Raw genomic sequence first — 17,607 nt, 5'->3', positions numbered from 1 at the left:
AGCAGAGGCTGCATGGCAGCCTCGCAGCCATTATTCAAAGACCATAACAACATCAAATTTGCATTTTGTCATGTCAGCAGATTTGGCAGATATTGGTAAATGCCTGCTGGTGTGTGTGTGTGTGTGTGTGTGTGAGGGAGAGACACATGAATGGGGGTAAATTATATTTAGTGACCTTGGAGCCATTAGCTCCCACCTTCTTCACGCTGTATTTCAACTTAAGAGCTCAAAAGACACGGTCAGCCTGCTAGCTGCTGATGGTGGGCTGAATATTCCTTTTTTTTTTTTTTGTTTGTTTTAGATTCTGACTGCGGTTCCGTTCATTGAATCCTGTTCCTGTCGAACGCCACTTCCTTTCATTTGAGTGTGTGTGTGTGTGATCCTGGTGTGGTCGCGTTTGAAATATTCCACCCTCTAATCCCTATTGTCCGGAGAGACACTGGATGGGACGCACAGACGTATAGAAGCTATATACTGATCATAAGGGAAAATCGAACGGGTATAATGTTATCATCATCTTTTGTTCTTTTTTTTTTGTTGTTGTTGCTATGTTAGCATGCTAATATGTGTCCAGCTGAGACTGATGGCAAAGGTCATTGGACAAAGTAAAATCTTGTCCTGACGATGGCGCTAGATGAAAAGTCTCATTACACTTCAATACTGAGGGACATCTGTGCCAAATTGCATGGCAACCCGTCCAATTGTTCAGATAATTCAGTTCGGACCAACCAAATTGATCAACACGCCACCTAAAGTCGCTAAAACAGTATTGCACAAAAAAATGTCACAGAAATAAGGACGAGGAGCTAAAACCTAAGCAAAAATGTTACTTGCTAACCTCCATCAGAGTCATCCTCCTACAATAGAACACCATTAGAAAGAAAAAAAACAGTGGTATATCCTACAAATATATATAAAAAGAATTCTTTCATTTTATTGAAATTCTAGTTTGCTACTGGATGAAATAGCGCATTCGTTATTTATTATTTTTTTATAAGCTGCCGAGCAGGGGAAAAAAAATAGCCTTTAAGAAGACAAAAGTGGATCCGGGCAATAAGACCTGAGGCATTAGCAGGGGGAATGGGAAAACTGTGGGATCCTGACACTCGAGTATGCCCTTTGACCCTTGTTATGAAATAAGCTAGTTGCTAATTTGGCCAGACAAACCGTAGAGGGTTGAGGCTAACTAAGCTGCGCAGGGCAACATTGAGTTTGTCAATGCGCCTGTTTCCTCTCTGGCGGACATAGGGTGCTACAATGATCCACATGACATGCTGAAATGGAATGTTTTTAAGCTAGCCGTAGGCGTTTTGTTAGCGTCTCAGCCCGTGGCAGCAGGGCGGCGAATGGCGGGATTGAATCCAAAATAAACCACCGTGCGTGTTCGCGGCAATGAAGGAACACCAGGTGCAACAGTTTTTTTTTGGGACAAAAATGGAGCTCTATGGCACAGAGGCAGAAGATATACCAGGCTTTGGATTCCACCCCTGTAGGAGGATCAGGGTAATACCTCTCTGTCTGACAGAATGCCTAATCGCAGTCATCAGAAACACCTGCAGAGAGATCAAGCGTGATCACCATTGTCTTAACGCAAACGCCGTCATCCGCTAAACATGACCAACTTCCTGTTTATCAGCGCCACCATCGGCATCGCCAAAAAGCAGCAGCTATAGCAGTGTGTGTGTGAGTGTGTGTGAGAGAGAGAGAGAGAGAGAATATCCCTGCACTCTTTGGCTAACCCAGGTGAGGCCACGGATGGAATGTTAAACAGTTTTCAGATCAATGTCAGTGAACGCAACTCAACTGCGCCATTTGTTCGGCCGTGAGAGATGTCAATACGCCCATGAGGGTCATCCATCGCTGTGATTTCCCCCAGTCTGTGTGTGTGTGTGTGTGTATCAGCTCGCTCAGAATTCTCACTTCATAAATATCACTCATATGGCGCTGCGTGCACACACACACACACACACACACACACACAGACACACACACACACCATACCCTCAAATCACATTAAAACGACTCTGCTCTGTCTCTAAGAACATTTCCAATTATTGCTTTAAGTGCTCTTCCATCACTGAATGTCAAGTATCGAGTGTCACCCACCATACACACACACAATCTGTGTGCACCCTGCTGTAGGGGTGTGTGTGTGTGCGTGTGTGTGTAAAGAGGGATTAGTGAAACTGTGAAGCTGCGCGTCGATCGATTATGGAACACAGGAATTCAATCGAAAGCGTGCTCCAGAGCTCTGAATGTACTTTGAGTAATATCAAGAAGTGGCGTGATGCTGCAGCGTTTTAGCTCCGTCTCTCTTCACAGGCCAAAGGTCAGGACTGAGCTTCAGAACAGAAACCCCGGAGCCGACGGGGATTCAGCTGAGCCAACACAATGGGGGGGGGGGGGGTTTCACTAAATTCAATATAATATTTGACACTGTGTGATCGGAAAATGCGCTCTGCACAGACGCAGGCAGGCAGGTTTTTTTTTTTTCGCTAAACGCAGCAAACAAAAGGGGCTCTCCGAAAGGGTCGCCATCTTGTTTCCTGGTGCGCACGCGCTCGCGGAACGTGCCTTGTGCACGGGCTCCCCGATGGTGGATGCGGAATCTATCCAAAGCTAGATAGCATTACGTTCTTACAGAGCCCCCCCCCCCCCCCGTCGATGTACTTCAGGGTACTTTTCGGGTCTGTTTTTCCTGATTTGGGCCTCTTTAGTTAATGCTAAATTGACTTAATGCTAATAATACAGGGGTTCCCCCGACCCCCACCAGGTCTCGCCAAAGCTCTATACGGGGGAGGGAGTGTCATGAAGCCCTCTTGATTTTAAGGGTGTAAGAATTTTTGTATATATATATATATATATATATATATATATATATATATATATATAAAAAATATAACATACATGCATTTATTTCATTTCTGTGAAGAAGACGACTACATCTAAGGGTTATTTTGGAAGTTTTATTTTTAATTAATTTATTAATTTATTATAAAGCTGCTTGGAAACTATCAAAAACGCAAAATTGCAAAGTTTTACACAAACGTCCTGCAGGTATGAAGTTCACTATTTATTTTAATTGTACAGTTAATTGTTCTGTGTGCTGTTATTGTTTTTTTTTAATGCAATGAATATAATGATTTATATATATTTCTAAAGAAGAAGGCTGCCCAACCCCCCCCCCCCCCCCCCATCTTCTGCAATTGTGCTACCATGCTGCAGTCGCCACGCGCAGATACTCTAGACAGCGAGACTGTTGCGTCACGTTCAACCTTAAAAATCTCAATCCTGAAGCAGAGTGACGTTTCAAGCGCTGCGGGCGCAGTGCCGCGGGCGTCCGCCTTCCTTCCTCCGTTGTTCACGCTGCCGCCGGCCGCGCAGTGCGCATCACGCTGCCGGACAGTGTAGAGTGAGATGCCTTTAAATAGCCTTAAAAGGTGGCTTGGGTTGACCTCCCCGCCGCGCCACATACTGCCCGGGTGTGTGAGCACAATACTGCTACCTGCACAACACACACACTCAGCACGGCAGGTAGAGACAACCACAAAACGAAACGAACAAAACCAGCAGGATGGAGCACAAGTGTGTGTGTGTGTGTGTGTGTGTTTCTTCCGCCTGTAAGGCACACTGTGACCCAGATAGCATAAAGGATTTCACGCATTCGGGATCCCTCTAAATTAAAGACACTCACTTCTCTTTCTTCTCCCCCCCCCCCCGTCACGGGGGAGAGGGAGAGAGAGAGAGAGAGAGAGAGAAGGAGGGATGTGTGTGAGTGGAGGATTGAAATGGTGTCATGGACAGAGGAGAGAACGAACACATCCTCCTCCTCCTCCTCCTCCTCCTCCACCACCCTCTCTTCTTAGTAAATCATCAAAAGGTGTTAAAATGCCAACAGACATAATGAGGTTGTGGAGTCTACCACTCCCCCCCCCCCCACCTCCCACCTCCCTTTTCTTCATTTCTCCCCTGCTCCACTCCTCCGCTCTCTCTTCCTTATGCATTTCTTCTTTCAATAGCAGGGGGTCTAGAAGGATTAAGCGGAACTCGGGTGACATTCTGTATTTTTCTCATTTTAAACACATCCCCCGGTGCAAGACTCCGGAGGAACGCTGAATGTGTCTACTAACAAGTATTAGCCGGACGTCACTACTTCCTGCGTGCCGTAGAGCTCCGCCATTGCCCAGAAAAAACTATTAAAGGGGTACTCCCGTGATTTAGTAGCAAGTATTATATTTAGTATTATACAAGTGAAATTCAAAGCAGCAGAGGCTGAGAAACCCCGACTTTTACTCCCTAGTATGGGTCAAGCTCCAAAAATGGAGGACCCAATATTTCCCATCATGCAACAAATAGTATATTTTCTTGTTGCTCTGCATGGCAAATACAACAACAACAAAAAACATGAGTAAAATTGCACTGGGTGCTCCTTCATTACCATGAACACACACACACACACACACACACTGTAGTTCATCTTGACTCCATCCCACATACGCCGTCCTGCTGCCACAAACACTTGCTAGAGCACCAAATGTGGATTAATCCGCCGCTGAAAGTAGTCCTCAACAAATTATTGATAAAAAAAACAACAGGGGTCGGCCGTTTTAAGAAATTACTGAGACTTTTTTTTTTTTTTTTTTTTTTTTAAACAAGGTTTTGCACTGCTTAACTTGTTTGGGTTCATGAAGTTTTTTTTTTTATAAGCCTACTGTTTGTTTCCATTTGTCTTACAATTGTGTTCGTGAAGGATGCACGTTGCGTCGTGTTCACAGCTCTAGGGATCCATTTTTAAAGTGCTTCCATTCAGAGGCCCAAAACATGGGAGGAGCAGAAATGCATACAAACTGACCGTTGCATCAGATTTTTGCATCAGTGTGGACTGCACGCTGTGGCAAAGACAAGACAACCCTGCCTGAACTTGAATCTGTTAGAAGTGAGTAAGCATGCGGCACTGTTGCATCACACATACACAGCGGGAGATCTCTGCCATGAGAGGCTTTACTAAACAGCTATGAAACTTCTTTGGTAGTTAATAGTTGAGACAATAAAAACGCTGCAGCGAAATGTAAAGACGCGTATGAGTGAGTTCACAGGAGCTGTCCGTTCAGCACCACAGCAACACAAGACGAAAGTGCAGCGGGCTAACAGCCTGTTATTTGCCACTTTTTCTACCCGGCTGTTAGTGGCTGAGTGTCATATGACTGAAGCAGACCTTTATTTCTTTTGCTTTTATAACAAAACAAACACAAAAAAAAAAAAAATATATATATACAGTGCTTAACAAATTTATTAGACCACCTGTCATAAAAATGAGAAAACACAAATATTTTAGAAATCTGTCAAAAACTTGTTTCAAACTAAAACTTGTGTTGTTATTTATTAGGCAAATAACAAACTGGAGCAACTAAATAGTCCTTATTCATATATATAAACCAAAAATCTTAATATTCTGTATGACCTCCTTTGGCCCTGATAACAGCTTGCATTCTTTGCAACCACTAAAACAAATGTTTCTGTTCAGGAATGCAAGTAAATAACTGTCATTTGCCATCTCAACCAAAAAATAATAACGTGCTTTACTATTTTCTTCTGCTTTTTTTTTTTTTACTGTAAAACAGTAAATTTGAGAATTCATGGATAACAACAATAATTATATTTTAGCATTAAAGATATCATTTTGATGAAAGAGCTTGGCTTGCACATACTGGTGGATTAACCATTACAGAGACATCAGATATTTTGGTCATCAGCAATACTGTTCATTTAGGGCAGCGGTGGCAAACGCCTTACACTGGGTGGTGGTCTAATACATTTGTTAAGCACTGTGTGTTCTGTCTCCTGCTGGACTGACATGCACAAGTCAAGTCAGGTCAATTTCTTTTCTTCTACATAGCCCACAATCACAATTGGGCGTCACTGCTACACTGCTGGGGACCTCTCTCCTTAGATCCTCAAAACAGGAAACAGGAAAAAAAAAAGACGAGCAGGATGGTCTTTTCTTTCCTTCCATGACTGCAGGACACCACCTGCTGTAGTTCTCTTAACTCCTCTCTGTGTACACTCTCTTTCTTTCTTTCTTTTCCGCAGCAAGAAACAAGATAAAGAGGTCAGCGAGAGGTGTATGTGTGAGAGAGAGACATTTACATTGCACACTCTAATTGATAACGATGTGCCACAAACGTACGCTTTCTCCGCGGATTTTTCGAAAAAGGCTCCCATCCAGTCTGGCGCGATTGCCCTTTTTCTTCAAGTTAAGCGAACGCGGTGGGGAAGCATACGAGTATTCCGTTGAAATCAATGTGTACTCATGGAAAACAGAATCTTTGTTTCCCGGGACGTGGAGTAAGACGGGACGGTAAGACCCTTCATGCTTCCCGGTACCCGTGCTCGGACCATACCCGTGCTCGACCTCAGGCCTTCAATCGTCCGACCTCCACCACGCACACCCGTAAAAGTTTTGAGAGCGCGCCTTCCGCGGGTTGTGACGCTATCACCTCGACAAAATATCATAAGACGCCTGGTTGTAACAACCTGTTCTGTGGTAGTTCCCTGCTACAGCAGGCGACTCCAGGACCATATTTTGCCATGAGTAATACCAGTCGCTGGTTGGTAATGAATTGGCAAAACAACATTGGATTGGATTCCCCTGCACCTGGATGAAATTACAAGACGGTGAAATTGTGTCTCCTTTATGCCGATGACCTGGTCCTGCTTGTCCCCCACAAAAAGAGGGGTTACGGCAACGCCTGGGCCCCGACAGTCAACCAACCCAAAACCAGTGAAGTGCTCATTTTTTCAGAGAAGGTCCAGATACCCCACTGTCCTTTTCCTACAAAGACCTATGCTGCCAGGAGTTGAACACACGGAGTTAAACGCCCTCTGCTTGCGGCCGGCCACTCGGGCCGTTACACCACGACCGCCTCAGCTTGAGGACGCGAAGAACTCAGAACATCATGATGTTAAAAACAAAAGAAAAATGCAGAGAAGCTACAAAATCCCCCCAAAATTAAATGGATGCAAAACTGAGGAGAACACTGACTGTGCGCAAACTGAGTGAGCTCAACGTTGGCAGTGGCAGGGTGGGCCGGCACAGACAGACCAGTGGTGGTGTTCTTACCGCGAGCCCCCTTACCCATGTTGTATCGCATGCAGCCGTGCCGATAAATCCACTTGAACGGAGCGCTGCAGGAATGAGTCCTAAAACCCGGAAATGAGTCAGCATTTTTTGCACTTCCTGTTCCCTCCTCTGGAAGTCAGTGGGCTTTTGGTTAGATGCCTGAAATAAGGCCGGTCAGTCGATACCCTCCCCCCACTCGTGAAGTTTGAAGCTTTTAAGTGTCTTAAAAAAAGGCGGTTTGCTAACAAGCGGCTAAATGAGGCTACTACATTAAACGTCTTCACGCCCAACACGGAAAGCCATCTACTCACTAGTTGTGTTTATACTCTGTATCTATCTGTCTATATATCTATATCTATCTATATTCTGTTAAAAGTGAAGCTCAGCGGTGGTGACGTTGAAGTAACGCGACCGTGCTGTAGTTCCTTTATAGCCTAACGTTAGCTTTTTACTTCTGGCGATTCCATAAAAGTGATGTTCATCAGTGAAGATTATCTCGCCGAACAAAACGCGTGAGCGTCACAAACTTTTGTTTATTTTCTGCAATAATCCAAAAATCCCACGGAACGGTCCCACTGGCTTTTTTTTTGTCGAGGTGAACCAGGCCGTCCTCCCTGCAGCAACTCTATTGAATTGAGAGGTAATTACATCTGAAAGTGTGTGTGAGAGAGAATTGAGTTCATCAAAGTGTGTGTGTGTGTGTGTGTGTGAGTGAAAGAACAAGAGAGACGGAGAAAAGTAATTATATCTGAAGGTATGTGTGTGTGTGTGTGTATAGGGTTTCTGAGACAGAGAGGGGTGGAGTTTACTCTTGATATATGTTGTGGGAAGTCTCACCAAAAAATTCCATGAGGTGTTTGTCTACTAAGGCTTTCCAAAGCTCAAAAATACACCTTACCAAACACCTCGAAAGCTCACAAATGAACACGCTGTTATCTTTTTTCTTTTGTGTGTGTGTGTGTGTGTACAAACAGAAATGTAGAAAGCCCAAAAATGCGTCGTTTAAAATCAAATGGTGAAATGAGTGCAAATCAGCAAACACAGCATAAAATCCAAAACACATTTGGTCGTGAGGAACGTGAAACATGCGACCCGCCCAGCGGAGGCGGTTCCACGTCACCGCGAGGTGGAGAGCCGCCTTAGTGCGCTTCCTCAGCAATCTGCGCTCGATTGAAGAAAAGATGGTCGTGAAACATTTGAATGCGTGATACGGAACATAAACTGCAAACAACGCAGTGTTTCAATTTCCTCAACTCATCTATTTCAATCCAGCTCTAATCTGTCAGGACAGGAGGGGAGCGCCGCAAAGTAACACACACACACACACACACACACACACACACATGGAAACGTACAATGCAATTGTGCAAAACATCATTTGCCAAAAAAACATTTGGTAAATCGCACACTGGCCCGACTCGTGGGCGCCAGCACTGCGCCTGAAGCTGGCAATGAGTTCCCTATAGCCCACAACCGATGCCCACACCCCCAGAAAACCCCAACCTGAGCAGATCTGACAGCCATATGTGGGTCTATAACGGCCCGGGTCGGGTCAAATGGACAACACGTTCAGAGCTACCTTCAGCTGCCAGCGAGATGCTGACTTAGGCCCGGAGCGACCGCTTGTGCTTTTTAACTGAACGTTAACTGAAAGGCTTTGAGACCAGTCTCGAATGTTTTAGGCCAGGGGCTGCAGCCAGGACCACTTGAGTCAAATCAGAGACAAGACCAAGACTTAATTCTGTATACTGTTAGTCATAGTTAGTAGTCCATTGTGATATAACTTCAGTCAGTAGAGTCCCCTGCATTTAGAAACCTTTGAAATGTGATTATTTGCTTAAAAAATTACAACTCTGGAAAGGTCTGGACTCTGTTTAAAAGGTCAAGTCAGCATCAAAACCGTCACGAGAACAAGACAAGTCAGAGTTAACAGAAAACGAAGCCGCGACTGGTCAAGACTGGACTTGGGGACTGCAGTCTTGTTTAAAGGTCATTGAAAACCTCCTCTACTTTAACTTGCTAGACTACCAGTGTCACGAATTCCACCATCTCTCAGTCCCCCCCCCCCACCATGGGCCTATCTCCTCACCTGCAGCTCATTCCCTCGTCAGTTCCTCTGCATATATACCGGTCCACTTCCACTTGTTCTCTGCCAGATTGCCTTCTTGTGGGTACTCGCCAAGCTCTCCAGCTGTACTCGTCCAGTACGTTGCCTGGTCTACCTGTACTGACCTTGCTTGCCTGTTGTTGTTGTTTTTTTTCGGACCTTGGACAGCCTGCCCCTCTTCCGATTTGTTTACCTGAATGACTGATCTCCCGGTTTCGACCCTGCCTGATTGCTGATGACCAAAATATCTGATGTCTCTGTAATGGTTAATCCACCAGTATGTGCAAGCCAAGCTCTTTCATCAAAATGATCTCTTTAATGCTAAAATATAATTATTGTTGTTATCCATGAATTCTCAAATTTACTGTTTTACAAAAAAAGCAGAAAAAAATAGTAAAGCACATTATTATTTTTTGATTGAGATGCCAAATGACAGTTATTTACTTGCATTCCTGAACAGAAACATTTGTTTTAGTGGTTGCAAAGAATGCAAGCTGTCATCAGGGCCAAAGGAGGTCGTACAGAATATATATGTGAATAAGGACTATTTAGTTGTTCCAGTTTGTTATTTGCCTAATAAATAACAATACAATTTTTTTAGTTTGAAACAAGTTTTTGACAGATTTCTAAAATATTTGCGTTTTCTCATTTTTATGACAGGTGGTCTAATACATTTGTTAAGCACTGTGTATATGAAGTTAGAGGGGGGAAACTCTTAGTTAATGGCCTCGTAGTTGTAGAATATGGTCATGCAGACAGCCGTAAACATCCGATCCGACACCGCGGCCTCTCTGCTGTCTGTCGTCCACCTGCATTTTTGAAGAGAGAGGCGTCTGAAGTTTGTCGCCTTTGGCCTACTTCTCTATTCTCTCTCTCTTTTCTCTCTAATCCGCTTTCTTCATCCTTTCACCCCCACCCCCCCACCCCATCCCCACTCCTCTCTTTCCATCTTCCACTCCATTCATCCGTGCAGCGCTGGCGTGTTGTTACATGAACAAAACCATGGACTCTGTGTGTGTGTGTGTGTGTGTGTGTGTGTGTGTGATGAAACCAAATGACACCGCACCTCCGGAACAGGACATACACGCCCATTCAGCCGTATCGGTGACACGTACACACGTGCGGTAATTGCTACACAATTTCATTTAGGGGGGAACACATCTCTGATTAAATATTACAAAATGGCTCCATGCCCGTTTCAGATTTCCCCTGCACAAAAATGATTATGTCGCCATCAGAAGAGGAATTGGCAACGACCAGAGTTATGGCCAACACGGCGGCCGTTCCCAACAACAACAACAACAGCAACAACAACAACAACAGTGTTGAATGTCATGTTAAGTATCGTTAGGAAATGAGCGGACCAGACGGAGAGATGGAGAGCCGATTGTTTGGTTTTTAACCATGAAGATGGACCGATTTTTTTTTTCAGTTTGGCCCACGTCCCATCCGCTAACATGGAGGGGGCGGGGCGGGGTCCTCTACTTCGTGGACGTGCTGTCACTGCTGTGCCTCGAGCGGATGACCATCTGAGGAAATCCTGAGGGCTGTATTACGCAATAGGTCTCACGGAACCCTAACCCTACTTATTGTTGGTTTGGTTCCTTCCTTGTTGACAAGAAGAAACATGAAACACGCTAACAGTCCTCGTCCTTCAATGAACTAAACACACCGTCGACATGTCTCATTTCACTTCACCCACGTGGAACGAGTCAGTAACGCAAGTCATACCTTCATACAACCCGCGTTCCCTTTCTGTACGGATCAGAATAGATTAAAGATATAAATATTGGTTGAGAGGACTTGTCTATGAAAATAAATAAATAAAATGGATTAGTGTGTGGAGAGCCTCTCGCTCCATTCTCTGCGACTCCAGGTCTTGACGGTGGCACTTTTTAAATCCGCTCTTTGAACAAGAGCCGCCTCTCAACAACAAGGCCCACTTTCCCCCCTGCAACAGCACGCACAGCCCCCCTTGCGGTGAAGAGACTGGTTTAAAAAAATAAAAAGATTTAAAAAAATGATGAAAAAGCCCGGGGGCCCCCCTCTACAAGACGGGGACACAAGGTCAGGTAGTGGATGATGCAGGTGCCGTGCTGGCCCCGTAGTTCTTACGCGCTTACAGCTTAATACCAGACCGCAGTGCTGACAACCATTTCCCGGCTCACGCGAGTGTCAGTTTTATGCTTTTTCATTGGTTTCAGTTATTTTGATAAACCATCAAAATAAACCCGGAGGGACCCGGAAAAAACGTCTCAAAGAGCTTCACCGTTCGGCTCGCCACGTAGCATTGCATTCATGCTCGTCATGGATCATGGACAGTTCAGTTGTACTGAATGGTCTACGAAAATGAACAAAGGCGCAGTTCATCCCTCCCCAGCTACAACGTTTCGGTCCGAGGTGGGGCGTATTTCACAGAGCAAGAGTCTGTCCAATCAGGGCTCAGCTGTGAGCCGACACGTGAGCTCACGAACGTGTTTGTTTGTGTGCTGTGTTTTGGCTGGTCCTTTTGTAAAAAGGTGGGCGTACCACCTGAACAGTTTATTTTGAAATTCTAAACAATAGTAGTTCGGCTCAGTCGTTGCAAAACCACTGGTCCTTTTCAGCTTATAATGTGCTTAAGTGGTGCATACCCTAAAGCAAAATTGCACAAAGCAAATTAGCACAAACTAACTGCCACGCGGTGCAACTGTAGCCTTGTGGGCCCTTGGGGGGGTCTAGGGCCCCCGGAGCAGTCTGCTTTGCACTCAGCAATCAAGATGATTTCTCGATTTGGAGACGCTGCTCATTAGCAAACCCCAATGACCAGCATTCATCAGAGAGCTCTTTTTCTTTTTTTGTTTTGTTTTGTTTGCATTACAGCTGATATTACAAATCACAGCAAAAAAAACCAAAAAAAAAAACATCTTATGATAACTTTAATTGAGAGCACTAGAGGGCGCCGCGTCTCCAGCAGAGTCGAAGACAAATCACTACAAAGCATCATGTCTGTGATGTAAAAATAGACTTTGGGTTTGATTTAAAATTAGAAACCATGAAAAAAACAAAACTAAAAAAAAACAAAACAAGGCCACAGGAGCCAGATACAGAAACATTCCCAAACAGCAGAGACTCGCGGGGACACTGAGCCTGTCAGATGGTCGGTGAGACGGCAGCACGGGACAGCGTTCCATCTCAGACAAGACAGATGGGCAAGCTCCTCTGTTGGTTTCTTTTTTTTACCAGGCCATTATTTGAGACCGGCCTTTACTCGTTTATGCTGGCCGCCACTCATCTGAAACGCGGCCATTATTTCAGCATAAAAAAAAAGTCTTCCTATCGTCCCTTTTCACAAGTCTTGGGAACATCGCGTGGAACAACAGCAGCTGCAAGGGAAGCCTCAGTTCCTCCAGCGTGTGAGACTTTTGTTTAGCTTTCCTTTAGCGGTTGGCTGAGAGCGTTGAGAGCGCTCAGCATTGATTTTCCCCAGCAACGTTCATATATGTACACACACACACACACACACATACACACACACACACACACACACGAGCAGGGGAACATGGCTGTGTACATGATTAAACATTGACTGCATCGACCTGCTCTGCTGTGATGGACTATTGAGCTGTCCGGGGATGAACATGTAACGCATTGTGGTCAAATAAAATCGAGAAATCGTCGAAGGGTGAATAAAACATTTGAAAAAAATGTGCATAAAGTAAAATAATTACTGTACTGCTGTCTGAAAATACACACACACACACACACAGAATCCCCAAAGGCCTTCAGATGTATTCAAAATGTCTTACATGGCTCGACTATATATAGCTTCAAAGACCCAGATTCCCTATGTAGGCAAGGCACACACACACACACACACACACACACACACACACACACACACAATGCTCTGGCATAACATGCCAACACGTTAGCACAATCTGGAATACTCGAACAGTGCAATCTGAAAAAACAAAAGCTCTCGGGCGTGCGAGGGATGAAAGGGCTGGATAAAGGAACGAGACTAATGGAGGAAAGTTGCTTAATGACAAATTGTCAGATTTGCCGGAGCCGTTTCCCTTTTTTGCTCGTCATTTTTTCGCTCTTTCATCCCCGAGCGCCGTGAAAATATTCCTCCGCTTCGGGCTTTTTTTTTTTTTTTTCTCTTTTTCATTTCTTCTTCGCCACGTGCTCCTTTGCATTTCCTCTCTCTCTCTCTCTGTCTCTCTCTGTGTCTCTCTCTCCCTCTTTCTGCTTTCCAGTTGAGGCGGCCCGCCACAATGCCGGTGTGCTCGAAAAAACTGGGTCATGAAAACACGCCGCACGCTCACCGACTCCATACATTCTGACTGCAAACACTGTGCAATAGAAAGAAAAAAAAAAAGTTCAATGTCAAATGTATTTCACTTCACATTGTGTTTTTGCGCGAGGAAGCTTGTTGGCTTTGCGTCATCGTCGTCACTTCGTCATTCATTTGGTGCGTGTGTGTGTTGGTGTTAAGTTGAGACCTTTCCAAAAAAGTTCACGGTCAGGCTTCAGAAGTTGTTTGCACGCGGGGAACAGGCTTGGCGTGAATTCGCTGCGTGTGAAATGTGCGTTTCACGCGAAAAAGACGCGGAAAGAAATGCAAACGTTATTTCTGATAGAGCAACGTTACGACAATGTTTACATGCAGCATTTTCATGAGTGACTGATCAGTTGCATGCTCTTGTTTTTGTGACTACTACTGTTGTTACTAAAGTGTGTGTGTGTGTGTGTGGGGGGGGGGGGGGGGTGATGCAGTTCCTGCAGTCTGAACGTTCTTTAGTTTCTGTTTGTGACCCTTTTTCAACAATGATAATGGTGGATGTAAAGCATCTCCGTTATTATAATCAAGTTGCCACACAAAGATAATCAAAAAGAGATAAGATAATAATAATAACTATTATTATTATTATTAATTGCACAGTAATGACTGGAAAAAAACCAAAAAACCTTTAGTTATATACACGCACACATTGAATTGACAAAATCACCAGAAATGTCACTGCTAGCAAACAAGTTAGTAGGTCATGTGGTAAGATACTACAAGACAGGATAACCCCCCCCCCCCCCACAACGCCAAAACTTCCACTCAGACGTTAAGACCACCATAACTGCTGAATATCAGGATCATCTAAAAGGTCCACCACATCGTCTCCGACCCAAACTCGTCACTTCCTGCTGCAGAAACTCTCATTCATGCTTCCCTCGTGTCCAGGCTCCGTTACTGCAACAAGCAAATTCCAATTTATATAACTGTAACCAAAAAAAACAAATCCTCCTCACCGACTGCAAGGCTACTCCCAGTGCCCCTCTGATCTCCTCCACTAATCCACCCCCCCCCCCCCCACGACCCCAGGTGCAGGGATGCCAGGGTCTTTAAAGATCCCCAGGACCTAAGTACCCCAGTATTATGTTGCTTTCTGTTCTGTGTTTTGTAGCATCTTTGGCCCCCCCATCACCCAAAGCCAAAACCACTCTGACTCAACTAAACTCTGCGAGGGAAAGGCGGCACGAGCACAGGATCTAAGCGGGAAATATTTCTCAAGATTTTATATTTTTGCTTGTTTTTTTTTGTGTATGTTTTTTTTTATTTACACCACATAAAGGAACCAACCAGTCTAATGTCAAATTACTATACCATACGTTGTGTTACCTGCACTGCCCTCCCTGCCCCAGGCCCCGCAGATGCAAATAAAGCTAATTTTGGCGAGGAGCCCCTGCTAAAAAAAAAAAACGTCTGACACCATACGGAACACACAAAGAGCGATGGATGCGCAACAGTGTAGCGCCATCTACTGGGGACTCATCGTACAGCTGATGATGGATCTGCGGGTTTTGTAATGATCAGAGAGCATGAGGCCGGTGCACAGGGACAGTGACAGGGTCGTGTGTCCACAGCTTCTTTATCCAGAGATACTCAGCTTTCCTTAAGAGTGTGGCAGAAACCCCCTCCCAAATTTAGTTCACATGCGAGTCTCTCTGCAGTTACTAACTATTTTTCCGCTAATGTGACAATTGAGGCACTTTTGCAATCGCGCTTCTGCGCAAGCCTGATCTGACAGGTAATTCATGTTTGCATGAAAAATTTTACAAAAGTGCAATGTTTTCTCACTATATGTGAGCATGGACTGTATAGAAGTTCATGGCTGTCAATATGACGCTACATCGTCAATTTCCTGACAAACGTACTGTATGCAGTCTGGCAAATGTTAACTGCCCTCTAGTGCATTATCAGTGCAACGCAGCAGGAAGTAAAGGTCCTTTTTTTTTTTTTTTTTTTTTTTTCCAAATTCAAGATGGCTGCCTCCTTTTTGCGACTTAAATGACCAAAATTTGGCAATTTTTTTTTTTTTTTTTAGAAAGGTACAGTAAGATAAAAAAAAAAACCCGAATATTTTATTTGCACTTTCTTTCGCCATAATATCGCGTTGAAAATGCGTGTATCAAATGTGACACAGTAGGTATTCGAGGTCATTTTTTTCTGCCATTGTCGTGCGTTTCATTGTTTTTGTGTGACACAAATATGAAGTGAAAAGCAAAGAGTGACGCTGAGAGGATAGCACCATTTGGCAATTTTTGTAAAAGTAAAGAGCAAGAACACACCGCCGGCACATGAGGCCTACAAGATCAAAATGAGAAAGCGATCTGCAGATGCAACGAGCAGTGGAGACTCAAGACGAGGTCGAACATTTAATATGCAACCTGCAATACCCTAACTCGCTGTGCTTTCAATGTGCATTGGTGTAATATTTTTGAAAAAATAAAATGAAATACAATTTAGCCAATAGTGCAGTTTGCTCATACTGCTGAGGATAGTGGGATAGTGACATATTATAATAGCCGGGGTGAAGTAAGCCGTAATAAAATAACGACTATAACTATATATATAATGAATAAATGATTAATTAAATGGATGAAAATACAATTAATAATTAATATTGGCAGCCGCAGACTTCCATATCTGCACGTTAACATTACTAAAAAAACAAAAAACAAAACCCTAACCCAAATATTAACCTTAGCCGTAGCCAAACCACCTAGCGCCGTGGCTCCAACCGCTGGACAGGAACCTGCGAACGCAGTCTTGGACGACGACAGCTGCGTTCCGTTTTTTTTCCTCACGCTGTTAAAGGCTCGTCTGGCCGAGCGATGACGCCGTCGCCATGTGTTCGCTATTACCATTTATTGTTGTTATGGTGCCATTTTCTCTCATTCTGTGTCACTGCTGTTTGCGACTGATGTCTTCTTTCACTCGCTGTCGTTTGGCCATTCATTGTCATTTTCTACAGAACTCAACTGTGGTTGCTTTTAAACAAGCTACGTAAAGACATTGGATTCCATTCATATGCACGCACGATAATAACAATAATAATAATAATGCATTGCTGATTAGTCCTTTAAAATTAAAGAAATTAATTAAAAAAAATAGAAATGAGGATGGTAATATGGAAAATCAGACGTGTTTGTTGTCCGCCTCAACAAAAACTTTTATAAATACGTGTGGCAGTAATTTCATCGCCCCCCCCCCCCCCCCAAAGAAAAAGAATCTGTCTGGCAAACTGTGGTGCCAAACGTTCTGTTGTCGTTTTGTTTTTATAGAGCAGGATGGTCCTGATCCATGGCCCCCTCCGACTAATAGACGTCAACATCACTGAACCCTCTTTTCTGCCTTCGTCTCCAAAGAGCTGGAGGAGGGGGGGGGGGGGAGAGAGAGAGAGAGAGAGAGAGAGAGAGAGAGCCCCGGTATCAGCTGTGTGCACAGTTCAGCATGACAGCAGGACGAGGAGGACCGATGGTTCCCAAACTGGCACAAAAGGGGACGCTACGTATTTACGGATGCGGTTATCGCCACGCACTCTTTTGCGACTCTCGTCTCATTGATGCCCTGCAAGCAGGAGCACATGTAGTTCCTCTGTTCCACTCCGCTTCCCGTGTCCAGCAGCAGCAACAGACAATGGCATGTGCACAAGATGTACAGTCATTCACACACACACACACACACACACACACACACTCACCTGCTGTAAATACATGAAGGTGAGGGCGGCGCAGGACAGCTGAGGACAGGCGTCCACGTTGGGTAGCGCCACGCATGTTCCTCCGGGATGCTGCATGTTCCCTTCCTCTAGCTGACTCAAACGCAAGCCCCCCTCTCGACCCCCCGACGATGCACGCGAGCCTGTTTTCCGAGCGGACGAGGTTGAGAGAGAGAGAGAGAGAGAGAAAGAGAGAGAGAGAAAGAAAAGGAAAGAAAGAACGATTGGTAGAGAGTGAGAAGAGAGATGGAGCTTCAAAAGGAAGCGGCAGCCGGGTCCCGTACGATGGAGACCTGGAGTGTTTTCTGCTCTCGAGAAGGCGGGACGAGCGTGGACATGGA

At 44.7% G+C, this 17,607-nt stretch overlaps 1 protein-coding gene across 1 annotated transcript in view; it reads right to left on the bottom strand.

Annotated features, from left to right (window-relative positions):
- Positions 1 to 17,344, bottom strand: part of rbfox1 (RNA binding fox-1 homolog 1) — a 103,766-nt gene extending 86,422 nt beyond the window's left edge. Inside the window, exon 1 of the mRNA XM_070924026.1 lies at positions 17,249 to 17,344. Within this exon, the coding sequence (XP_070780127.1) occupies positions 17,249 to 17,344 (96 nt within the window). The remainder of the gene's footprint in view (positions 1 to 17,248) is intronic.
- Between the last annotated feature and the right edge of the window lie 263 nt (positions 17,345 to 17,607).

The sequence above is a fragment of the Enoplosus armatus genome, chromosome 17, assembly GCF_043641665.1.
Source record: "Enoplosus armatus isolate fEnoArm2 chromosome 17, fEnoArm2.hap1, whole genome shotgun sequence".
Classification (NCBI taxonomy): Eukaryota; Metazoa; Chordata; class Actinopteri; order Centrarchiformes; family Enoplosidae; genus Enoplosus; species Enoplosus armatus.
Note: the sequence above shows the minus strand (reverse complement) of the source record. Positions and strands in the feature narration are given on the sequence as shown.